At 35.4% G+C, this 26,573-nt stretch overlaps 1 protein-coding gene across 2 annotated transcripts in view; it reads right to left on the bottom strand.

Moving 5' to 3' along the window:
* SEMA3D (semaphorin 3D) overlaps positions 1-26,573 on the bottom strand; it is a 194,516-nt gene that overhangs the window by 41,670 nt on the left and 126,273 nt on the right. For both annotated transcript variants that reach the window (XM_045828294.1, XM_045828295.1), the window contains exons 6-8: positions 26,281-26,374; positions 23,525-23,653; positions 14,297-14,439 (exon numbers count right to left, since the gene is read on the bottom strand). In XM_045828294.1, the coding sequence (XP_045684250.1) occupies positions 14,297-14,439; positions 23,525-23,653; positions 26,281-26,374 (366 nt within the window). The remainder of the gene's footprint in view (positions 1-14,296; positions 14,440-23,524; positions 23,654-26,280; positions 26,375-26,573) is intronic.

The following is a 26,573-nucleotide window of genomic DNA, read 5'->3' as shown; positions in this document are numbered from 1 at the left end:
TGAAAGATATATGTGAAATGGTTAGCATATTGAACTTGTATAAATGCTAGCACTGACTTGTATATTTTGTATATGATTTGGAGACTGTTTACATCCTTAGAAATATAAAAAGTTTCCCAAATTTAGTGCCCTACTAACTAAACTCCAAGGCAACATAAATGTATATACATATTGTAACATACATACAAAAGCAATCTTGTTTTTCCATATTTTATTTTACTCTGAAATATTTCATTAAAAGTTTCTTTAGATAATTAGCAAAACATAAGCATTTTAATCAATTAAACTGAATGAACAGGGTTATTATGAATGCCACATGCCATTGAGTTGACTCCAACTCCTGGAGACCCTATGAATGAGCATTTACCACAAAGCCCTGCCCTCTGCAGTCCTGCTTAGCTCCTGCAGACTATGGTTTCTTTTATGAAGTCAATCCATCTCACATTTGGTCTTCCTCTTTTGCTGCTGCCGTCTATTTCCCCAGTATCACTGTCTTCACCAAACAACCCCGCCTTCTCATGATGAACCCAAAGTAGGACAATTTCAATGTTGCTGGTTTTGCTTCCAGTGATGTTTCAGACTTAACTTTCTCTAGGACCCACATATTTGTCTGGCAGTTCCAGCTGTCCACAGAACTCTGCATCAACCATATTTCAAATGCATTGTTTTTTTCCTATTAGCCTTCTTCATCCAACTTTTGCATCCGTACATAGTAACTGGAAAAACAAGGGTGTGGATGATCTTAGCCTTGGTCTCTATTGACACATTTTTTTCTTAATCTTTCCTAATTCCTCTATTGCTGTCCTTCCAAGTCTCAGGCTTCTCTTGATTTCTTGGTTACAGTCTCCATTTAAATTGATGACTGACCAAGGTAAGCAAACCTTTAACAACTTCAGTTTCTTCATTGCCTATGTTGACATTGTGTGTTTCTTCTCTAGTTGGATTTTTGTTTTCTTGATGTTCAAATATGGTCCTGCTTTGGCACTTTCTCCTTTCACTTTCGTCAGAAGTCATTTGAAATCATTCCAACTTTTCAGTCCAGTAAGATGGTGTGCTCTGCATATCTGTAATTATTGGTATTTTTTCCAATTTTCACTCCTTCTTCCTCTGAGTATAGCCCAGTTTTTCTTATATATTCTCCATACAGATTAAACAAATACAGAGATAAAATGTATCCTTATCTGACACCTTTGCCCATAGGAAACTGTTCAGTCTTTCCTTATTCTGTCCTGACAGTGGCTTGCTGTCCACAATACAGCTTACACGTCAGGAGGATCAAAAGCTGAGACACGTCCATTCCTTTTAGAGCAACCCAGAGCTTTTCATGATTGATGCAGACAAAGGCTTTACTGTAGCCTATACAACATAGACTGACTAACCTTCTGAAATCCATTGGAGCCCACCAGCATCGAAAAAAATGCGTGCAATTCGAGTGCCCCGTCCTTTTCTGAATCCAGCTTGAACATCCGGCATTTCCTAGAAGGCAGAAGCCTTTGTTGCACCACCTTAAGCATCACTTTACTTCTGTGGAAGTTAGAGCAATGGTCCAATAGTTACTGCACTCCTTGGCATCTCTTTTCTTGAAGATTGCATGTATATTGAACCTTTCTAGTCTGTAGATCATTGCTTTGTTTTCCATATTTCTTGACATTGTTTTGTTAGGATTTTAACAAATTCAGTTTGTGTGGCTTGAAATAATTCTATCACATCCCACCTAACCCTGGTGGATTTATTTCTTCCCAATATTTTCAGGGCAGCTTTCACTTCCCTTTCTAGAATCGCAGGTTCTTTCTCACAGGAATCTTCTTTGGAGGTGTCAGTCATCCTTCTGTCTCTTCTCTACAGATTTTCAGTAGACTGTTTCTACCTTCCGTTCATTTTCTCCGGGTCTGATAATGTGCTTCCTTGTAGGCTTCATTTAGCATTCCTAGTTCAAGTTTGATCCCTTTTTACTTCTTGAATCTTCTGTTAGAGATCTCTTATTTTTCATTTTTCTGTTGTTTTCTTCTATTTCCTTACATTGACTATTTTAATAGTCCCCTATCTCTATTTGCTAGTTACTGAAAAACTGCATTCGGAATTATAAGCCTGCATTTGTCACTTTTCATTATTGAATCTTGCCTGCCTTTTACTAATTTTTACAGTTTCTTCTGTCATTCAACTAACATGATTACACTATTATACAATTTATCAGAAAAGACATATTCTTTATTTTTAATTTAATATATCCCTGTAAACATTAAATTAATATGATTTTTTGTTTGAATCAACTAGATCTGCGATGCTTATGATAAATAAAATTAGACTATTTAAAAATTAATTTGGGGCCACTATTTCTATTAATACATTTAGTTTTAAATATAAACTCTATAAAAAGTTTTATCTTTCATTTAATTTTTGTTCTGTAAATTTAATAAAAAGTTCACTGTCAAATTCCAAGTCTGAATATTTAGGAACTGCTTTCCCAGGCCTTCTTTTATCTCTGAAAATTAAATTAAATTAGAAAAAATCATCTAAATGACTACTTCAAATAGGAGAACTGAAAGTCACATAAATCGTTGCTATTCTTAAAGAAAGAGAGGAGAGGAAAAAGATCCTTTTTTGTATTAACATGGGTATTATGGACATCCAATTTTTAAGAAAATATAATGATAGTAACAGAGCAAATTTCGGAAAACTCTTAGAATAGAGGCAGAGCTAAGAAGGCCATGAAGGCCCTTAAGGCCAGAGACCCTAGCAGTCTTTATAGCTTCAGTACCTGATAGTAAGGGTATGCCGTGACACCCACAGTTCATCATATTTTAAGGCTAAACATGTGCTAAACAACGGAATTATTTTCAGTAATAGATCTATTTAATTATTACTTAATAATTATAGTTACTAATAATTACTTTATTTAATTGTTCTTTAAGTTTAAAACAAATAATTTTAAAAGAATAATTTTGAAGTTTAAAGACATCTAAATTAAATAAAGTATTTCACTTATGAACTAAAATGTGCACTTAACAAACAAGATATCACACCTTACGGTTTGCACTATGTCTCACTGTTTTAAATTTTAAATGATTCTAAGTCATCATGAACTTACTTTTAGAACATGTATGGAACTGAGTTCATGTGTGTTGGAGGCTGACTATACATATATGTGTATATATACATAATAGAAACACATGGTAACCACAACAATTACTTAGAACCTGGGCAAACAGAAGATTTCTGGCAGCTGTATTTTGGCACCGCTACTGTTTAGAATTGCCGACACATGGTGATAATAAAAAGCAAAATAGCAGCTAGTTGAATTTCTAATAGTTTTTAATACTCATCAGAAAATCTACTCCTTTTTTCCTTTAACTTGACATCTACTCCAGGTATGCCACTAACACCCTGCTTGCCCAGGGTTTAATAAACACACGTTTAACAATTAGTGATTAACTAAAATGCAAGATAAATTTGAAAAAGTCTTTAGAAAAGTATAGGAAAACTATAGATAAATGCCAAACAATTTGAGTCTCCTCTGTATTTTGTTTTTAGTGGGAAATTGAAGACAGGCTTCATTTGAAGAGTTAGAGTTAATACTATCTTTGAAATGATAGGTAGATTCAGACATGAAAAAATCAGTTCAGGAAATATTCTAAGAGCTGGAGGCTGGGGGGTGAGGGAGACAATAGGTGTAATGATTCAGAACGTACATGAAGAACCAGAACAAATTTGGTTTAGATACAAAATGGGATAAACTAAAATAGTGGAGGAAAATATTATAAAAGTAAATCAAGGTAAGATCAAGGAAGATTTTGCTACCAGGCAAGCATCTTTATGTTATTTAGTACACAATGAAGAATAACTAAAAAGTGTAGTAACCAGCAAAGAAATGATACAAGAGTTTTCTCTTAAGAAAGTAAATATATAACATATTTTATAAAATAACCTTCTAGAAACATGTGCATACTTGCTCTTAAAATTATATTTTGTATATAGTGCTTCTATTAATTATTGTTGCTCAATAATAAAAATAATCTGTATGTCAGCTAGCTATTGGATGATGTCATCTATCTGCATATGTGTGAAGGCAGCTGCATTTAGATATGGTTTTTGTTGTTAATGTTAATATCCTCAGGTTGTTAAATAAATACATGTCCAGATGTTAATATGAATGAAGAAATATTCATGCTTTCCCTTAATGTAATAATGAATTGTGGGTTAATGTATAGCAGTATTCTAGTGAGAAAACATGTTACTTAGAATTATTCAAAAAGAAAGACTTTTTAAACAAATTAAAAAATACAAGGTAAGTTATTACCTTATATCTCTTTATCTCTCACATGATCCTTGATTTATAATTTTTCAAATTCACAGGCTTAGGCTTTATGTATTTCATTTGTCAGAGCTCTAGTTGTACTAAGCAGAGCTCTAGTTAAAATTTGTTTAATGTATTCTTTTTACATACTTAGATATTTATTAAATTTTCATTGCCTAATTGTATATTTTGAGAGAATCAGCAATACCAGAAATAGTGATGGTTCAATATATGCAAAGAAATATATCAACTATCATGAATATGACACCAGGAATGACGTTTGGTTTCCGGCTTCACCCCTGGCTCAGAGAACCTGCTCAAATTATTTTGCTACGGGAGTAAATTGATAGATCGAATATTTACTTAATGATATTTCTTTAAAAGATGTACACATCACTACTTCACCTTATAAAGGAGCAGTCACATTCTCCTTTTAACATTTTATTAGATAAAATGGACAGTGAGTATCCATTTTCAAACACTGTCCCTCTTTCTAATTGTAATTACCACCCACATTTAAGACAAACCATGAAAAAAATCCAACTATTCCACCAGCCCCAAATCTGTCGGACAGAAAAGGAATTTATGCCATACTCTCATATTTTTTCACCTGACAAATGGAAATTGCAGCTCTTTGAACAAAAGAATCTTCTAATGTATTTCGCCTACCCATTTGGCAGTATCCCCTGGCCCCTCAAGGAATAAAAAGATTTTTAAAAATCCAGGTCAAAGATGAAAGCCACCTGCTGTCAGCAAGGAAACAAGTATGGTTTTAGGGATAATAGCTCTCAGGAATGGATTATAAGGATTTAATGACTGGATAGTAACTCTTACAGACATCCAGAAGCATGACCTGGATGGCAAAGTTCAATTCACAAGGAGTTGTATTTCTCCTGCAGGGAAGTGTCAGTTGGCTGACTGTTGACCAGCTCTCAGTCCCTGGATTTGTTTGCAAATCCACACAATCCCCCCTGAGAACTTTAAGCCCAGAAGAGGGCTGAAAGGGACTTAACTACTTTTGTATTAAAGTGTCACCTCCTTGCTTATTTTTGTGAAGTTCTAAAGAACACAACCTCTCACTGACACAATAGATTTATTATTGAGATGTCAGAATCAGCAGCTTTTAGTCACCCCTCACTCCTATGTGTCTCCACTCTATTTATCACAGCTTCTTTGTGGTCAGATTGGCAAAAGCCTTGACATCCTCTACACGAAGATACAGATGAAAGTAACAAAGAAATTAAATGTAAACAAGCCTGACCACAGGGGTTCAGTCCGGGTGGTGAGTGCAAAGGGTCCCTGCTTTCTGATTCCCTATAGCTTTTTATATGTTTGCAATATTCTTAAAATTTTGAAGTCATTAATATAAAAGAAAAGAAAATTAAAAATGAAACAATTTACAATCTTTCAGCAACTTTATAGTATTTTCGAGTCATTTGGGTGATGGCTGCATGTTATGAAATACTATGATCTTCCCATCACAGTAACTACTAATGGGCAGATGGGTCATGCGGCAGTTTACTGGTGATTCCCTTTTCCTTTTACTGTCCCAGCAAATTCCCGTCCTTATAAATCTTACCTAGACATGTAGAGTAGCTATAAGCTGTCACACATAAACTTTTATTGAGTGTGTCTTTTGACCTTTGGGTCACTATGCTGGGTTCATCTGATAGACACAGTTTTATCTATGTCTGCCCTCCTCGTCGAGGACCTCTCAGCACTTTATAAATATCGTCATTTTCGCCTGTATATTGGGAAACAGAAGCTTGTGGCAAATGTAATGATGGGCTATCAGCTCCTATGCCCTTAAATCCTGAAGATTTTATAAATCAGTGAAATCTCCAAGACATTTGTGAACATGTTATATTCTATTAAAATGTGAATGTGCATTCAGAAATATGTAACCACACTGATAACTTTAAGTTGAAGGACACCAGGCTTTGCAAATCAACAAACAATGGAGAATCACACACCTTAAGTACTTACAAAAAAAAAGTTCAATGCTGGAGTAGGAGTTTATAAATTCTCCTTTGCTTAAAATTTACTTATTTTGCATAATGCTGCTCTGCTGCATCTTTGTGCAGAAATGCCGAGACACTTGGAAACCACGCTCAGCATCTTTTGCACACCCTCTCCCTAGTTCTACCTAATAATAGTTTTAATCGATAACATTTCATCTCAAGAGATTTTACTTGAACCAACTCTGCCCACGTTCTTTTGAAATGTGGCCTAAAAACTACAGTCATCTAAGTCAGTAAAAATGTTTGTCATAGCTGAAACTGTCACACTAAGGTAAACACACAGTTGACCCTTTTGGCAAATTTAACAAGTAAAATTAGGGCAATTTAATACTCCTGTGTTTTCGATGTAATGACTGTCATACTACACTATACCATTCATATTTTTATCTGATATACCATTTAGAATAACAGCTGCGCCTAGCAGGTTTGAAATGGACTTGTGTTGAGATTTGCCTTCAAGTCGCCAAAAGACACATTTGCACCAGGGAACATCGGAGATATGATCACAGCAACCGACATTTCAGAGCGACTCTCCAATCTGCTTTTCTCTGTGCTGCCTCAACCTTCACTGAGCTATTATTAGGGATAGATTTGAGAATCTTTGTAAACTTAACAAGGATGGCCTATATGGGTAAACATAAATAATAGGAATAATCCAAACATAGAATGGCCTATTTAGAAGTTTGAAATTATGATCACGGTGTGAGAGAAACAGTAAGTAAAACTTGGAATAGAATCTCAAGAGTCTTCTAAAGGGCATTCCATATGCTATATTAAAGAGGATATTTTAATATGTTAAATGAACTAATGAAAGATAGTGAATTATACCCACTGAATTAAATCAGAGAACTATGCTGCATTTTCTTTTTCAGTCTTCTTTTGTAATATGCTATAACTATGTATCATGCAGGTATTTCATTGAAATGCCCCCCAAAAGCTCTGACCACTAAAATATAAAAGTAAAGAAAGAAACTAGTGATTCTTCTACTTCATTTTCTAATAGTTTTGAAACACCTTACTAGTAGAAGAAACACAACTATTCAAACTCAAAAATCTCAGACAAAGGAGAGAAGAAAAAGCACACAAAACTTATATGACAGGTATGGAACACAGTAGTTTTTAAAGTGTTCAACTCTGTAGAGGCTCTCAAGGCAAAATACAATTTTCTCTTGAAAAAGAACTCTAGTGTTTAGAGATGGCTGTTTTTGATTTGCCATTGGAGAGTTGAAATGGAGAACATGTTTTTCTAACTGCTTCAAAAACTTGTAAAAATTATTAAAAATGCAGGACTTGGGTAACATACAATGTTAAAAAATTCAGTTTATAAAATTTAACGAATTGAAATTAGGTAAATCTAGACATATTAGGCAGTCTTTTTCAGGTAAGATCAGAGTTCACTAAATTAAAAATAAAAAGCTAAACCAACCCTATAAACCCTCACCGAGGAATTTCGGACAGGAAAACAGATGGAAGGGGAGCAAAAGCACATCTGTAACTCGTGGGCTCTAAATCTTTCATTTAGGTTGTAAGTGACATGCTGAAAGTAAGCAAAAAAAAAACCCACAACCTGGCGGAGATCAATAAATACGGAAAGTGTCATCGGCCTAAAAACACAAATCTTCAAAGGCAGTAATTGTCCAAATAGGACCATATATCAAAACAGACAATGCCAGTGGAATGGAAGCAAAGGGCTAGTCATTAGCCCCCCAGGCAAGTTATGTGAAAGGGCTATCCAACTGAATTCCTGGCATGGACAAAGGAAATACTGCAGAAGACAAAAAAAAAAGAACTGGCATAACCTACAGCTAGAATCCGGAGTAGGAGAGCATAAGCAAGCTAATGGACAATGCTTCCAAAAATTAACAGAATCCAAAAATAATGCAAAACAGTCCCGGGATGGAAAGTTGTAAGCAAGCCTCACTGAAGTGACTGGAATTTCCACACATTGACTTACAGGGTGGGTCTTCAAGGGACACACACATACATGCACAGTAATGAGCTCCACACAGACATAAAGAATAGCATCTGCAAGGACTAACTTGCAAAGTAAATAGACACAAATTCTGGGGGAGAGTGCACTTCCTGCTCTTTCACCTGCTGGTTCAGTCAGCATTTATTGCCTTACCAAGAAGATCTGAGTAATTTACCACCTATGAGAGCCGTCCAGGGTGCAAGGTGCACCATTCAGGACTTGAAAATATTGCCTGTTTTACAGAATCAATGAATCACAGAGCCTGGCAAGGGTTTCAGAAATCATTCTAGGCTAAGCCCCTTATCTTAAGTGTGAAAACACTGAGGAAGTAGTTTGATCGGAAAGTATCGACACAACTAAAACATCATTCATTGGTAGATGTGTTCTGCCATGTGGAATGATAAGCATATTGAATTTGGAAAAGATTCTTTGGGTGAAGGCACTTTTTCTCCTGAGGCTGTCGTTGATCAACTTAGCCCTGGGGAATAACCTTCTAAATCAGTTCCTTTACTAGTTAGTGTCTTTCCCTGTCCATACCTCTTGTCCAGTATTTCCATTGTTCAAATTGTTGATAGAATTTCATCAGCTATGACTCCAAATTCTTTTAACATCCATAAATAAGATCCAAATATTGCTAAAAATGAGGGCAAAATAATAGGAACTTCAACCTTTAAAACTAATAAAATATTAGCTCTTTCCAGTAACCTTTGGTAACTAATCTATCTCCAGACTCCCAACACACACACACAACCACTCTTCCACTCCACAATCCTTACAGTCAAATCTAAGCACAGTGTCAATCTGGCTCCAAAAGTGTGCATGTATGACATGTGTGTATGTAAATGTGTACATGACTTCTGACACTTAATTCACTTTGGTATTACCATGTACTTACATTATTTACAAGTCAGTCTCTTACATTGTTAATTCTTGAAAATAAAAATCTACCTAAGTCCCCCTTGTTTTCCAATAGCTCCTTCAGTATCTATCACATTCAAATTCATATGATATCATTTTAGTCCTTCATTTGACTGGTAAGAGTCTTGGAAGAGATGGGTATCCTCATTTTCTAGGTTAAGAAACTGAGCTAGGAGGAAGTAGAGCAGCAAGAGGCAAACCTACATCTGATTTCAAGTTGAATATTTGTATCATTTGGGCAAAAGTTACAATCCTTACAGCCAAATCTAACACTGGATTTATAATCATCATCTTATTGACTTGCTTTTGGTGCATGGTTTTACTGACAACTGCTTTTTTCTTGAATTTTTTTTCTTTGACTTATGACAACTCTTGCCCAGTTCTCCAACTAGCTATCAAACTATTTCTTCTCAATTTGCCTTTGGAAGACATTTTCTTCTTCTCTTTCTTAAATGTCATCGTCTCTCAGGATTCTGTCCTTTCTTTTCGATCTTGCACTACACATTTTCTCAGGCAATTTCAGAGATACTTTCATGGCTTCAAGAAACAACTCTACACTGGTAATTTCCAAATTCATGGGTCCAGACATTATTGAGCCTCTGGTTCATATTTTTTAACTGGATATTATGGCAGCCACATCAAGTTCACCGTATCCAAGTATAAAATCTATGCCCATAAAATTTATGTTGTCTCTTGTCTCAAATATCAGAATGTATCTCCTGATACAGAATGTATCTCCTGATCTGACTTATCAGAATGCATTTTCCTAATCTGACTTATCTTCTGGAAACCACAACTACGAAGAATGTAGGAGTCCTTGTCTACAGGGCAAGATCAGAGTATCTGAGATAGGAGGGAGGGAGAATTGAAATGTACCGAAGACCTGGAGGAACAGGGACGTGTTGCAGATGTTCATACAGCTGGTGGGTCAATATCGGTGACGTCAGTCAGCCCAATTTATAAACAAGAGACATAAAGCTTATGAAGACTGTTTAAATTGTATGCATATTTTAAAGGGAAAACAGTCACTACTGTGATGATTTTCCATTCACTCACTATAGTCCAGTCATAGTGAACCTCTTAATTTTTTAAGTGACTTTTAAAACCCATCTCTGAGATTTCACACATGCTCTCCTTTCCACTCGAAATATTCTTTCCCAACCCTGCCATCTTTGCTGGACAATTTCCTAATCATTTTCAACATCTGGTTCAAAAACCACTTTCTCAGGGATACCTTCCATAACCAATGAAAAGCCCACTCATTTTTCTGACTTGCACCCTGTGATTTTTCCATTATAACATTTACCACACTTTCCAATTATATATTAATTTATGTTTTATTGTTTAATGCACATATCACCTACTGGGTTGTAAGCTCAATAACAACAAGTATAATGTTTTTTTTAAATAAAAACAACTTTTATAAAACTACTGCTTAGCATACTATCATTCGCAGGGTCAATTATCAATAAATGTGTTAAATAAATGAATGCTTTGGTAGTCTACATTTATAGTGTAGCTCCCAGCCACATAAGCCTGTTTAAATTAACACTAATCAACATTAAAATTAATTTCCTCAGTCATACTAGTCATATGCCAATACTACCAGCCGCATGGCTACCGTGTTGGAGAGTACAGATACATTGGTAGAACATTCCCATCATCACAGAAAGTTCTATAGGACAGCAGTAGTCTACAATAAACAATAAAAGAGTGGCAATAAATTAAGGACCTTTAGAAATCTACATGTAGATTCTATCTCAGAAATATCTCTTGAACTCGCCCACATATCTTCATTCCTGCTGTCTTTAGGAGACACCCTAACATGTCTCCTGGGCACAAATATTTCTCAGCCCATATACATTCCTCAAGTTATTGTTAAACATGTACTACTTATCAAGTCACTTCTCTGCTTAACACATTTATAACTTCTCATTGCCTAAAGCATAGAATTTAAATTCCTAACACAGAAAAAAGACTTCTTATCTTCCAATTTACCACCTCAATCTCAAATGACATTGCTCTCTTTTTACAACCCCCGAGTTCCACTTACAAGATTTCACTTTTTTTGGAAACAAAATGTACTGTGAGACAATGCTTCCTAAAATACCTACTGCCTCCTGCTAGGACCCAGTTTCTTAGCATTGCTGAATGCATGTGGAGTTCTCAGCTCTGACCTTTATCACCTTGCACTGGGATTATCCTTTTATACCTCTATTACTCTCTCTGTACTATGAGGTTTTAAAGAAAAGGGATAATAGCTCACTTATTTCCCAGTGCCTAGTGTACTACATTTTGCATAGAACTTACATTTTATTGTTATTATTGAAATAACAAAATAGTGAATAAAGGGGTTACAAAATTTAAAAATATTCCCCTTATTCCATAAATAACTCATTAGTCATTCTTGTATAATTTCAACCTACTTCCAAAACTCCCTCCCCACCAATCACTATACAATACTCAAGTCTGAAAATAATATGTATGAAAAGTCAATGAAACAACTTTTGCTTGAGTTCAGGGGCTGAAGAGGCAGGGAGCTCTTAAATTGTAAATAGTTTTTCCCTGGGCTGAAATTATCAGTTAGAAATTAACACAAATCAACAGCAATTACAGCAAAAACAACAAAACCTGCATATTTCCAAATAAGTAGGTTCTTTGGAAAATTCCTGGTGGAAAAATAATATAAAGGACTCCCATGTTAGTGAAAAGCTTTGTAAACTCTGTGAAATATACACAGTTACCTCTTAATTCTCTCTAACATGATCTCTTCCTTCTTGGCTCTTTCCTTATATCTCTCAAAATCAATTTTGTTTCATAGCAGAGAAGCATTCTGTTATTATTTGTTGAAAACAGAAAAACACACTCCTATAATGATCCATTGGGAGTAAAAAATGAAACAGCAGAGAGGAAGATATTACAAATAATGTCAGAATAACATTTTTATGTGAAAAAATATGTAACAGCAACAATGATGATGCTGAGTAGCTGTTTCTTAAACTTTTTGGGTTTTGGCAGAACGTGACAATTTTAAAATAAAATTTTAATCTTGCCAGTGAAGTCTGCACTTAGAAATGCTCACTTTTTGCCACATGTTAATTCTAAATTACTAAATAAGGTTAAAGACATGAGCAGAGTGTGTTCCAATCGAGGAATTACAAAGAAAACATTTAGAACCAAATATTGTAAACATTTGACCAATGAATCACATGTGTAATGGGAAATTCTAAGAGGTGCTGTTCACTTAAAACAGTGATTGAGTAGAGATACACCAAAGTGAGAACCTCTATTGTATTATTTTTTTAAAGAAAACTATCCATCACGCGTCCTTATTTGATCTCACAATTTGTTAGCTTTTTATCCAAAAACAATAGCATGACAAAAATCTTGCTGTGTGGCCTCGGAAGCTTTGTGGTGAGAAGACTCTAGTAATAGAATTCTCTCTGCCTTTTCAAACTCCTACAGGAGTTTGTTCACAATTTAAATAAAGTATCCATTGGCTGGTACTTAAAGTCTACCTTATATTCTTAACACAAAATTTTATAAATGGGGTAACTCAATTTCTTTTTAAAATATTTCTCCACCTCTAAGATTAACTTTCAGTATATTGATAGTAGGGTAAAAACATTGCTCACCATTATAAATGAATTTTTATCACTTAATTGGATTAAACCTCTCAAGAAATAAGTATTGCAGTGGTTCACAAAACACACAGTTATCAAACAAGTTCATCAGAAAGTGACCCTTGAAATCTCTTATGACATATTTAACACAGCTCACTTATACAAATGATGTCCATCTCCAGCACAGCCTTTCAGGCTGGGGGCACTGCTGTTACAGGGCATACTTCAGTACACCAACACACTAGCAGTGGCCACTCATCAAGGCAAGCGGTTTTAAGACAATTACTGTGAAGTCTTAGACTCTGGAAGAATGAGGATGCTTTTTAGAGAACCTGTCCCCTGCGGGTGAAGGGATCAGTAGGAGATAGCATTACTGGCTAGGACTCCAGGTAAAGAACCTTCTGTGCTCACAAGCTGGCCTCACTCAGATGTCCTGTTTTCATTAGCACTTGAAGTGCAGTGATGGTTTGCATTACTGTCCCTGGAAGTGTTCAAAAGCCTGACGGCTCAGACTGACACAAAGAAGTGATAGGCTCAGATGGAAGAAAACGAAAAGTTTATATAAGACCAAAGCAAGCTTCCCACTGAGAATATTTATTAGTTTAACAGCTCTTCCTCTTAATAAATGAATATATGCTTAAGGTGTCTGTCTATTTAAGAAATGTTATTTTAGTGAAGATAAATCCAACTAAAAAAATAATATACTAAAGTCAAAAGTAGATCCAGTAGCATTCTTATTCTACAAAGCTTGTTTTCATTCAAATGAGAGTTTGAGGGCACAAAACAGAAGTGACTCAGAGTTTCTGTATTTTCCTGTAAAGTACATAAAAAAGCACTATTAAAGAACTAATTGTAATGATCTTCAAAATGATTGTTGCACTTTGGTTTATTTGTTTTTTCCTCTTTATTTCATTTTCTTCTTTATCCCTGAATAAATTCAAAACCTAACCTAGATTAATGTTATAAACGTATTCATTATAGTAATGCTATAACTATATTTTCAACTTATTTGGTTCAGGTAAAGATATATAGTTTTAGATATGTTATGAGATCTGTGTTTTGATAAAGATACAAGATATTTTTAGAGTGTGAATTACTCTAGGGACTACATTAAATTGATTTCAATTTAAAAATAAGATTATTAAATGTATAAGAACATTTTAAACTCCATTAGTTAGGAGTTTAATGCAGCGATTTTTCTGGAATATCCCTTTTTGGTGAGTCCCAAAGAGGGGTGCCTGAGAAACTCAAACCCAGGCAACAGATAAGGCATGGAAAAGTAAACTGTGATGCTGGAAAAATTAATTTTTTTTCCTTTTTCCATTTAGATCTCAAGTATTATACATATAAAATAGTATGAATATATCCTACCACTTATAATTAGTGGGCATTCATGTTTACTTCCACATTCCATGGGAAATTGTTTATACACATACATGTATGTTTAAGTAAAATAAATATATCTTACCTTACAGACTCTTCCAACTCGAGAAAGAATAGTCTTATCGGAAGTACTGCCTTCTTGAGATGATTCACGGAAGAAGAAATATATTTTATCATCATCTGGATTATAGGTGTCTGGTATGGGGAAAGTTCCAATAAATTTTGCTCCTGTTTGAAAGAAAAGAAGCTTTAAATTAACATACTGAAATAAATTAGCCACACTATTACTGACATCTTTTGTATGTTAAACAAGTAGCAGAATTTTTTGAAATAATGAACTAAAAGTGGAATGTGGAAAATGAGACACATACAAAAAATAAATACGACACATGCAGCAGCACGTGTGTGCATGAAGACCCCTCGGACAAGTTTCTGGGAGCTCTAGAGAGCAGGGGAGAACACGGCTGAATGATAGTCACAATTTTTGCTCCTTGACTAAATTACTTATAAAGCCCTTTCAAGCCTGCAGATTCTGTGATTTATAGTCCCCTTTTACATGATGGAGCCACTGCGTTTTAACTGCAACATCTATCACAAAAAGTTTAGGAAAAACTATAAACATATCCTCAATTTTGTTATATTATGAAATTATTTGTTGTATTTGTGTCATTGCCAAAGGGCAGGGGGATGAAAACAAAACAAAACAAAAACAAAAAATGAACAGTGCATGGGTTAACTCTAGTGTAGGCTCTGGAGGCATTCTCTCTAGGTTTACATCATGTCTCTGCCACTTACTGGAAAGGTGTCCTTAAGCAAATTATTTATTTTCTCCATGCCTCAATTTTCTCATACCTAACATAAGGCTATGGATATCATTTACCAACTTGGGTAACTGGTATCATGAATTAATATAGATGAAGCACTTAGTATCTGACAGTGACTGACACATGAGAGTTCAGCAAATGTTGTTTTTTATTAAAATGATGATTACAATCATTTTATTATGACCACAAGAAAATGATAAAAAACTGTGCACATCCATACAATTGCTGGAATAACATGCAGTTGTTAAAAATGAAATACTTCTAAAATGCGCTTCCATGGAAAGATGTCCATAATACGGGTTAGGTGAAAAAATATTGGTGATACTTTAAACCCTTTGCATTGCATCAGTGAGAAGTCATGAGTTACTCACTCCTTGTTTAAAAGGCACTGGGCATTTTAAGTCCTGATGGTATATAATTGTGAATTAACCAGGTAACAGACCTGTGAAACTAATTGGGTAAAACCAGTTCAGAAATACTTCTTTTGATTAAAGCAAAGACAAAGAGAGTAGCTAAGAAATAAAGAAAGGACTTCAGCTCAGTAGAAAACAGAGACGCCTGGAAAGAAGCAAAGCACACTGTTCAGGGAATAGAAGCAGGAAACAAGACAACTCTCCCCCCACCAACACACCACCCCCACTCCCCACAAAATAGGAAGAAATGAGAGATGAAAAAGATCAACACTGTCTTCTCTAGAGATTTACCCACATCCCCGATTGCTGGTACCCCAGGAGACTAAACATCATTCCCTCAAATGCAGAGCAGTCGGTCTAGAGCCTAGTAAACATGACTTCACAGTAGCCTTCAACAGAGAAAAGTCAGTGTTTGCTTCCCAGGATGAGTAGTTCAGTCTTTATCGTCCAGTTCTCTGCGGCAGCCCTGGTCTCCTGTGCAATTTTTTCTCTGCTTAAATGAGAAGTGTTGACAGGAAAAGGAAGATGGGGTATATGGACACAAGCTTTCTCTGCTTTGTTTTCTATTACTTCCATGTTGTATCCTGGAATTTAAAGCTCCACTGGATTTGTATGCTCCTGTAATCTCACTTTGACACAATCCTAGATTGCATAAAAGGTAAATTTTAGAAAACCATGAAAAATGTTTTAAATTCTCTTTTCTAATTGATCTTAAATTAGCAAGGTTGAGTAATAATTCTCATTTTTTATTTAAGTATATTATCTTTTCTTAAAAAAACTCTTTGTGGAAATAAATTTTCCTACAAATGTGGTATCAGGATTTTAGCAAATTTGTGAAAATAAAGACTACATTTAATTAGTATTATAATCAGGGCATTGGAAAAGGAAAACTGGTAGGATTAGAAATATAAAAATTAATAAAACTGACTCTTCACTTGAAACCAATTACAATCTAAATGAAAGAAATATTCACATATGGCCAACATATATGGCTAAGGAGGCCTCGTGTTAATGTTTCCAATGACTAAAAGAAGGTTATAACAGTAGGCAGACACAAAGACAACCAACAGTGGGCTCCCACACACACAGGCCGGACATTAATAACAGTCTACAGAACTTTGTGAATTTACAGATGCCTCAACTCAATGTCACTGACTTGGTTGAAAGTCTCCGGTTGCACTGGCATGTACATATTTTAAAACATAGAGATATGAAAAGAAATAAAACCTTATAGGTGATTCTTATAAGCATCTAGGATTAAAAGTCACTGACATAGATTACCATTTCCTACATATAATGGGGACCCTAAATGCAGAATTTATTTATAAAAATTGTTCTTACATGTTTAAACTTCAGTCACCTTTAGGTACTTGACACAATATACTTATCAAGACATTTTTCCACTGATCAAAAAAGTTTTTGAACTTGTCAATTTTGATGCCTTTTAGTGCTTTTGCCATTTTTTGTTTCACCTTTTCTACCTAGATAAAATGTTTCCCTTTGAGGACTTTTTTCATTGGGGAAACAAACAAAAAAAGTCATATCGGGCAAGATCAGGTGAACAGGGAGGGTAGGAAATAGGGTCATGCTGTTTTTGGTCAAAACAGCTGAATACTCAGAGCAGTGTAGGCAGGTTTGCTCATAAATCACTCATCATGAAATGGGCAAATATGTTGAAAGAGTCTTCCAAAAAATTCACTGAAGCCTCTCACAGCCTCTCACAACAACACCAGCTGGTATGCTGATACAGATGGGTTCCTAGAACACTCAGCTAGCAGGGGAGGCCTGTACTACAAGGAGCCCACCCTCCAGAAGAGAATTTCATTGCATATAACAGTGGTTTTGTTGTCTTTATTCCATGACTTTTTGTTTTATTTAAATCTATTTTAAATGCTGGTTGCTTTTCCAGTATTATAAGAAAATTGTTTTGGAATACTGTACAAAAATTGAATTGTGGAAGTATTTAAGCCATGTATTTACTGTATGAAGAAATCTAATTATAAAAAAGAGTATTAAATAGTACTCTATTCTTTGATTTAAATAATAAGGATATTTATGAGTAAAAAATATACACATTTCAAGAACAGAGAGTTTCTTTCTTGCAGAGTCAACTAAGGTCCTACCTTAGAACACTGATGTCAGTATTTCATGATAAAAACTCTTTCCTGACTTGCTGCCAAACTTGGGTAAAAATAGGTATCATTTAATCAGTGTATGACATGCATCGTTGTTGAACTAAATAATTTAAAATCATACCAATAGACACCTGGGCTCTATTATAGCACATTTTTCCTTATTGGTGTTTGAAACACGTGTCCTAATAGGAATGGAGTTTGTGCACATGCATTTTCACAAATGAACTTTGAGCACAACAGCCAGAGTCACTGCCAAATGAAAAATGGCATCGATCCATGTGGCCTGCAGTGCAGACCACTTTCAGTTCTCCCCATGCACCTCTGCTCACCCAGATGAGCTCACCTACACCACGCCAATGCTCAGTGACTCTCTGGCTCTCCTTTACTTCTCCTGGTAATATCATTTTCCTACTACTTTTGAAAAATGCTATCCTTCTGTGCAGGAGAAGAATTTATAGGCAACAGAGCACTCCAAAAGAAACTTCAAATAAAAAACTGCCTCCATATGTTAAAAATGAAAAATTAAAACAAAAGTTCTCATTTACTTCAGGAAAGAAAACAGAAACATATGCATCCAAGGGGTCATCATTTGTTTTTATTTTCCAGACTTTACTTTTGGACTAAAATTCTCACAAAAACTCTACTGTGTCTGAGTAACCACTTTTGCTGGTATCTGTTGTCCTATTTTCTGATATGTTCTAAGATTAAGTTGAGGAATAAAGTGTGGAATCATCTAACTGTTCATCTAGAACTCCCTGTAGTATTTCTATTTCACCTTTGTAATTTTTCATTCTCCTGTTAGGTATTTAATAGATGGATTAATTTCTCAAAGAAGGGATCAGAATTCATATTTCTTAAGTCCTTTTGGAACTGGATTAGATAAAGCCCTAGAGAAATTCTGACAAGGATCCTTGGACTAGTAAGCAAAGAGGTTAAGTGATCTCATTCTGGTTAATTCTAGGCAGAGCAAAGAACAAATTCTTTAAGGATTTCAAGTGCCATCAGTGGTTCAGTGATAAAAATGGACTTATGAAAGATTCATGTAGTATCATAACTTTAAAAAGGTTAATTATGTAAATTCTGCATCCTAACAGCTAAGTATACAATTGTAAATTTATTTATTTATGTTTGTATTTATTTATTTAATTTTTATTGTCGTTCAGTTACAGTTGCCCCACCTTTTTCCCTCTTTGCTTTCCCCTAACCCATCCCCTCCTCAGTTAATCCCCCCATTGTCCATACCCATGAGTCCCCTATTTCTGTTCCTTTGCTTACCCCCTCTCCCTCTTTCCCCCATTATCCACCCCCCCCACCCAGTCACTGTCAGCTTGTTCTTTATTTCCAAGTCTCTGGTTTCATTTTGCCTATTTGTTGATTAGGTTCCATTCTAATTTAATTTAACTGTTTAATTTTATTTCATCTTAACACAATATCAGTTTACCTTTAGAAGAGTTTAGTTCATCACAGACATGTATAAAAGAGGATTTTAAATTGAAAATTAAAGTACAGAAAGCAAAGTTTAACATAAAAATTCTCAAACTGCCTAACCAGAAATAAATTTAATACAATAACATATTAATATATTAAAATAAACAAATTAGACATTGACCTCATTGTTTAAAATATTAAATATCACTTCTTTCAACCTGGAAAAAATTTTGTGAAATCCAGGAATGAGTTTTACATCTACATGCTAAATAAATAGTAAAGAAAATTTATATATATGTTGAATTATGATATTGTGGGTTCTTGTACATAATCAATAAACAAGTATACTTTAGACCACAGCTGTTCAATAGAAATTTCCAAGATGATGGAAATATCTTGTATCTGTGCTATTCAATATGGTAGCTCCTAGCCCATGTGGTTATTAGTGCTTTATATATGTGACTAGTGTGGCTAAGAAACTAAATTTTCAATTTATTTAATTTTACTTAACTAAAATGTAAATAACCACACGTGCCTAGTGCCTACTATACTGGATAGAGCAAGTAGGCTATGTCGTTAACTGTCCTGTGTTAGGTCCAGGACAAAGGAAGAGGCCTTTGTCCCTTAACTGCCACCACAGTGGGAGTCCAGCTTCTAAATTCTGGAGACATGATATGCTGTTCTTGTCAGAATTTGGCATTGTGATAAAAGGATGGGCCTGGCAGTTAGGAAACCTGGGCATCATTCTTCTTCATACTCTCTCAATTTGGGGAACATAAGGTTGAATAACATAATGTCTGAAATAACATTCATTCTCCGTACTCAACACAGCTCCTCTAACAATCACTGTATTTTGTCTCCCCATACTTCCGACACCAGTCAGATGACCCACTGGCCTGTCTTTGGACCCTAGGCTGATGACATTGAAAAATGGCCACTTTTCAGAATGGAAGACAGAAATGCTCCCTAAGCAAACCAGTTTTTTGTGTTTTTTTTTGCCTTAGTATGTCAGGTACTTCCTCATTCTAGGAATCTCCTATGTTTCTGTAATTCCTCCCTTGCACTGTCCTAGTTTCCTCGGACAAGGAGCTCCTGACTGACTGGGTCTCCTGAAGCACTGTGCTATTCTAATTTCCACCAGCCCATCCCTCAGCAAACCTCTGCCCAGGGGCTCACAACACTGGAATGGACTCCTGCTAGACTGGATATTATTTTAAAAACAATAAAATAACAGCAATAAACCAGAGATAAGGTGATGGAGACCTACGGGAAGATGGTGGTCATGAAAATAACAAGGTCAATAGATATTTTGAAGGAAGTAAAGGCCCTCAGCAAAAGATTAGATAAAAGGTTAATGGAGAGGAAGGAATCAAAGATAATTTCAAGGTCACTGAGTGGATGAAGTTAAACTTATGACAGATAAAAATCAGGAAACTGGTAGTGAAGGATAGGTTACAAAGGAAAAACAAGATAATTTTAAAGTTAGACTCGTAAAATTTTAGATTTTAGATACAATTAGTCTTTTATATATCTACCTCTGTATCTGTATCTATCTACACATGTATACGTTTGAGGAAATTTCAAACAAAGGATCACTAAACAACTTGTAAAAATCTCAAAGCACTTTACTGGCATAATCAAAGCTAAGGCTCAGATATCTTTATTCCCATATGAAACAACCAGTTTCTTCTAATTGGAGATGGAACTATAAGGTATCCAAATAAATATTTTAAGGGCACTTAGTTACAAGAAAAGGCTGGAAATGTAGTTTTCTGGAAACACTAGAACCCAGGAAACAATGTAAACTATTAGAATTTGACGAGCTCACAGTTAGGAAGTGCAGAGAGAAGGAAAGGGGGGTCAATAGTCAAAACTGTTAAATGGATGCAGAGAATCAGAGCGTTCAGGGTTTCGGTCCCACCCCACACTGCTCTGCTTTGGGGAATAAGTAATGATGGTGACGGTAACCTTGACACTGAAACTACTCTTAGTCCTTACAACACTATGAATATTATTATTATTCCAATGTTTTAGAGAATTTGGATGCACGGGAAGATTTGACTAAGGTTACACGTATTTAAACCTAACAGGATTTAAATTAAACAGAAACAGAGCTATAATTTTTGTCTAAATTGGGACACTTTTGAGAGTAAAAGAACAACAGAGATAAACTGGAAACATCCAGGCAAAGGAGGTTATATTGTGCCCCCGTGATTAACCACTAAGCAATCTGCCTTAAACATTCTAGGACCATGAATGTTCTCCTAATGCTTCATCATTTGCCTGAATTCAATCCACAGAAAATTTCTGTTGTGTATACTTTCTCCTGTTTTCAATTTCTTGCTTTCTGAGAGTTTCTTTAATTACAAATTTTTTCCAGTCTCTAAAATCTCTTGAAATCTTTCTCAAATTCTTCTATTTCCAAACAAATATCTTCTCTTTCAAATATTCATTCCTGCATATTCTCATGACCACCTCCACTGCCACCTCTTTGTTCCTGTCCCATCCTCATTTTCCTGTTTTATGCAGTGGCCCCTTCTCTCTCTGTCCTCCTTCTCCTGCAGTCTTCCCTTCATGCTACTGTCCGTTCCCTTCATCAGAAACGAAGATCTGATGCCTCCGTTAAGACCAAGGAATGGGGTAGGGGGTAAAAAAAGAATGAACTTCTAGTTATAAAATAAATAATTTATGGGGATATAATATACAGTATGGTGACTATAGTTATTAATGTTATACAGCATATTTAAATGTTGCTAAGAGAGTAAATCTTAAATGTTCTCATAAAATGAAAAAAATTTGTAACTATGTCAGGTGATGGATGTTGCTACACTTACTGTAGAGATCATTTTGCAATATATACAAGTGTAGAATCATTATGGTGTACACCTCCGATATAATGTTGCATGTCAATTATACCGTGAAAATTAGAAAACAATAATAAATTCAACCACAGATAACTTCCTGTTGGTCTCAGGATAATATTTACAGCTCTCCAGCCCCATCTGCCACTCTCTTCCTGTGCCTCAGGCATTCTTCATCCAAGAGGTCAGCAACCCTCCCTATTATCTGTGCAGGCCCAGGGTGTACCACAGCATTCAGAAAGCCACAGGCCCTCAAATGTTTATTAAGAGAATGTTCTACCACCTCAGAGGCTTTCTACTTTGTAAGTCTCTGCACACAACCCTGAGAGCAGCATGCTAGGCAGCTAATAGTTGAATAAATATTTCCTACATTTATTGTTTCAGCAATGCTTCAGACTTCTTTATGGACATCACAGTTAAGGAAAAAAAATGAAACACTCCTTTAAATGGTAATATAAACTTCTCAAGGCTGGAAAATGCAATCTATATTTCATTTTAAAGCCTAAAGTGCATCTTGTTACCTAAAGCCTTAAGTGTATCTTGTTACCTAAGCCAATAACTAAGTTTTTCTATTGGTAAAATCCATGGAATCCCTGTTAAGTGGAGTTTCTCCATGAAACCTCCCAATGCTCAAGAAGACAGTTCTGTCTTGCATGAGTGTTAAGAAATCACTTAGCTGGGGATAGTCGAAATTTGTGTTACGTATTAATAGGGTTCTCTTTTGGTCAATGAAATTCACATTGTTGTGTAAACAAATGGATCTGGAAGTTAAAGTGTTTTTCCCCTTTGTTTATGTTGTCACTCTAAATGATGTAGAGAGATAGATAGCCCACAGAGCATTTCTACCCAGGCCTCCCTGACTAAAACCCAGTATTTATGGTGGGAATAAGAAATGCTGTCTACCTGCTCAAACAGTAATGCTGTTCTTCTGCCACGCAGTAGGCTAAAGTCCTATGTCAATTAGAGAAACATTAGAAAAATCATGATAAAACCTGACTTGTTGGAAGGCGGTGAAGAAGAAAAAAAAATCCTTGCATTATTCCTTTAATGAAAGAAATACATTTAGGTTTTGTTGTTGTTTTTTTATTTTTTGGGGGGGTGGTTGTTTTATTGGACTACCGTATGATCCTTATAAAAAAGTAATTAAACTAGTGTGAGTATCAATACACTTAAAATTTTGGAGGGAAATGTCTCAACCGAAACACAACTTATCCTTAAACAAAAGAATAATCTAACCCCTTTCCATTCTGCTCATAAGCAGAATTTGGCTTAGTCATCAAAAAGAGGCTGCAGGAGAAAGAGGCTAACTTGAAGCCTGAGCAACTGACAAGCTGTAAGACCTTGATCAATTTCCACAGCTTCCCTCTAACTCAGTTTACTCATCTTTAAGAATTGTTTAATAATTATATATACCACATAGGTCATTTGTGAATATCAAAAAAATCAGAGCATAGAAGTGTGAACAATAACACATTCAAAAAATGTCAGCTATTATTATATACACAACATGTCTAACTTAGTAAGAAATTTCTTCAAGTGTATTTTTAACTGAGTTGAATCACTTATCCCAAAACACAGCTGAATGAATAAAAATGAGTTTTTTATCTTTTGAAGAGCAAGGCAAAATAATCAAAAGTGAGAAAACCACTAACCATTGAGCCAGTAGTGCTCTGAAATGTCAGTTCTGATGTAATGGTGGTCCTGAGTAGGCCCGAGGGACCGTGTGAATGCCGTGTCTTTGCCAAGGAAATCAGAAGCTGTTCCAGAGTAGAGGTACTCATCTGGTGGGAGAAAAGAATACACAGGACTTCTAAGAGTTTACCAGCGGATGCTGTTTATAATATACCAATTTCACAGCATGAAACCAAAGATGCTTATTGCTTAACATCAGAATATATTGATATTATAATTCATAAATTTCACACTCATATTTTGAAAAATTTGCTTAAAGAAAAGATAACACAATGAACTTTGTAAGCTGATGACAGATACCTGAATACGATAAAGGTCAAAGTCGCTGAATCAATAACTGCACGTGTATTGGATTCACTTATGAATGAGCTCTTCTTTCCCTTCTCCTCACAAATAAGGATATATCATAATTAGGAGTTCCTCATTGTAGCAACACACAGAAATATTAAAAAGTAAATGCCATAATGAGGAATGGATTGTGTAATTAGTATTTACTTAACCAACACAACCTCAGTGACCACAGCTTCTCTTTGCCTAATCTCTGCTGAAAGGGAGCTTTCAGCACTGAAGTCATTCTTTGTAATTATAACATTTTTGCATTCCTTGTAGCTAGTGATGGCTCTAATAGTTCTGATAAACAGGAATTCCTGAAAAGGGACAGAAAGGAATGATGTTGCCTTTACTGCATACCAAACTTCTTTGTCCTGTTTATTATGTAAAGTGCATATCCATGTTTTATTGGGGGAGGGCGGAGAGAGAGAAAAGAAGAAAGAGAAGGAGAAGGAAAGGGTGAGGCAGAGGGGTGGGGAGGGGAGGGGAAGAGGGAGAGAAAGAAATGGGGTTAGAGGGGAAGAAAGAGGCTGAGAGGGGAAAGGTGGCTGGGAAGATAGGTGGAGGAGGGGGAGACAGGAAGGAGTAGAAGATGACAGGAGGAGGAGGAGACAAAGAAAATAAAGAAGGGAGAGGAAATGCAGGAGGAGTGGTAGACAAATGGACTGGGGGGAGGAAAAAAGGAGGGGAGGTCAAATTTTCCCCAGTGTTTGTTAGCGCATTGTTGGGGTGGAGGGAGGTAGCAGAAAAGCTTCTATCCCTGTAGTACAATATCTTGCCCTTCTGAGAGCTAAGCTTCTATTTCAAGAAATCTTCTCTTAGTCAGCTTCTATGGGTTACCCTTAATAGACCAAAATAAAAAAAAATGGCTAATCTCTACAGAGCAGTTAAATATTTTAAGTGCCTAAATAAAAGAACAACTAACAGCATTGTTTTATCACTGAAGTCCAATTTTCCTCAGAAAAATAATCTTTAAATTTTTGTCTTTGTGTAAGTGGTTCAGATACTTTCTAAATCCTCTGATTCTATTCATCTAAATAAGTCTTTACTGAACTAATTGAGACAACCAACCTAAATAATGCCAATAGTCAACTTCAAAGGAAAAAAAAGCACAAAAGAGAGAAATCCAGTTATATGAGGTAGATGCTGATATGGTACTGCTTTCATCTCTTGATGCATCCCCTAGATATTTCATTGTGGGGCAAATTTTTAAAACTAGAAGCACACAAACAAATCAGTAAAAACATTATGAAAAAAGTTTGGTAAGAGTGAAGGAAACAAATGATTAGTTTGAAACAAAATTGCAAATACTTGAACATTTTCACAAGAAAAATAAGAAAACTGTATCTTTCTACTCCCAAAATAGAATCTGCAGATCCAGACTTTAAAACTGTCTTCTTTGTACTTAAATTACTTAGGGATTCCTGAGAGGGGTTACCAGTGCCCACAGTCTGTTGTTTTGTATTAAGGGTGTGTTAACCCTTCTTGACAGAGCAGAATCACAAATCCTCCATCTCATTTTTTGGAGGATAATGACTGAGCATTAGTCACGATTGATTTTCAAAACACACAAAAACATACACTTTCACTTCAAAGGAAGATCACGAGTTCTCACTAAGTGAAAATTAAAATGTCATGGTGCTTCACTCTCATGAGTACTCAAGCATTTGATAGACAAGTTAAATAAAAAGAGATGGCATTCACGAACCAAACCAAGACAAAAGGAGTTCTCGTGGTTGAAATTCAGAAGTTGTGCTGACATTCCTCGGAGCAGTCTTCAGACCACACAGTACTGCCTGCCTTCATCAAACAGGAGAGTTGTCTCATAAGCAAATTTAAGATGTATACAAAGCAAGAGAAGACTGAATGTGCTAGCAAATATGTCACATTTCCACTAATATAATCAGGTTATGGGGAATTCGAAAGTTAAGGTGTTATAACATTCTATTACCTGTACTCTATAGTTTGATTCATTTATTTTATTAATTTATCCATTCATGTCTTATTATTAATCTTTCCACTTAAATCTTTAAAAATTTTGCAGCATATTATGTTTAAGAAATGACTAAATTTATAGGGACATGGCTTAGTATAAGAAAATTGGAGACATTTAAATGCAATATTTCAGAACAAGTGAGCATGTGTCATTTGCATTAAAAAATTCAACCAAAGTTCATGTAAAATGTAACTGTGCAGACATTAAGAATGGCTGAGACCTCACTGTATTGATAAGGATGCTAAGTATAGAGAGATTTGGCACTAAAATACTATAACCAAATAGGGGAAGATTCCAAAATAACCTAACTCAATATGAAAATGTAGTTTAATCTGCACATACCTTTGGAGAAAAACACCTGAAGTGAGAACTGCCTGTCACTAATCTTACCTGTCATTACTGAAGCGAAAGGCTGTTGAGGATCAAACGGACATTTCAGTCTGCCAGACTCCAAATTGTATGTGTCTAGTTTGAACACAACTTCCTGTTATGAGAAATATTAACACAAAGTGAGATTTCTTAAAGTATCAGAATCAGTAAGAACACAGGAGATAAGAACTAAATTCTAACTCATTAATTCAACAAAAACCAACTGAGCATATGTTATGTGCATCATGCTGTGCTCCTCAACTCTTTAGCAAATATTATTTCTGGCAAGACTCAATTCCCATGTTTTGGTCTCT

Source organism: Phyllostomus hastatus, unplaced genomic scaffold (genome assembly GCF_019186645.2).
Source record: "Phyllostomus hastatus isolate PE091 unplaced genomic scaffold, TTU_PhHast_1.1 phas_scaffold_78, whole genome shotgun sequence".
In the NCBI taxonomy this organism is placed as follows: Eukaryota; Metazoa; Chordata; class Mammalia; order Chiroptera; family Phyllostomidae; genus Phyllostomus; species Phyllostomus hastatus.
This window is presented reverse-complemented; position numbering and strand designations above follow the sequence as displayed.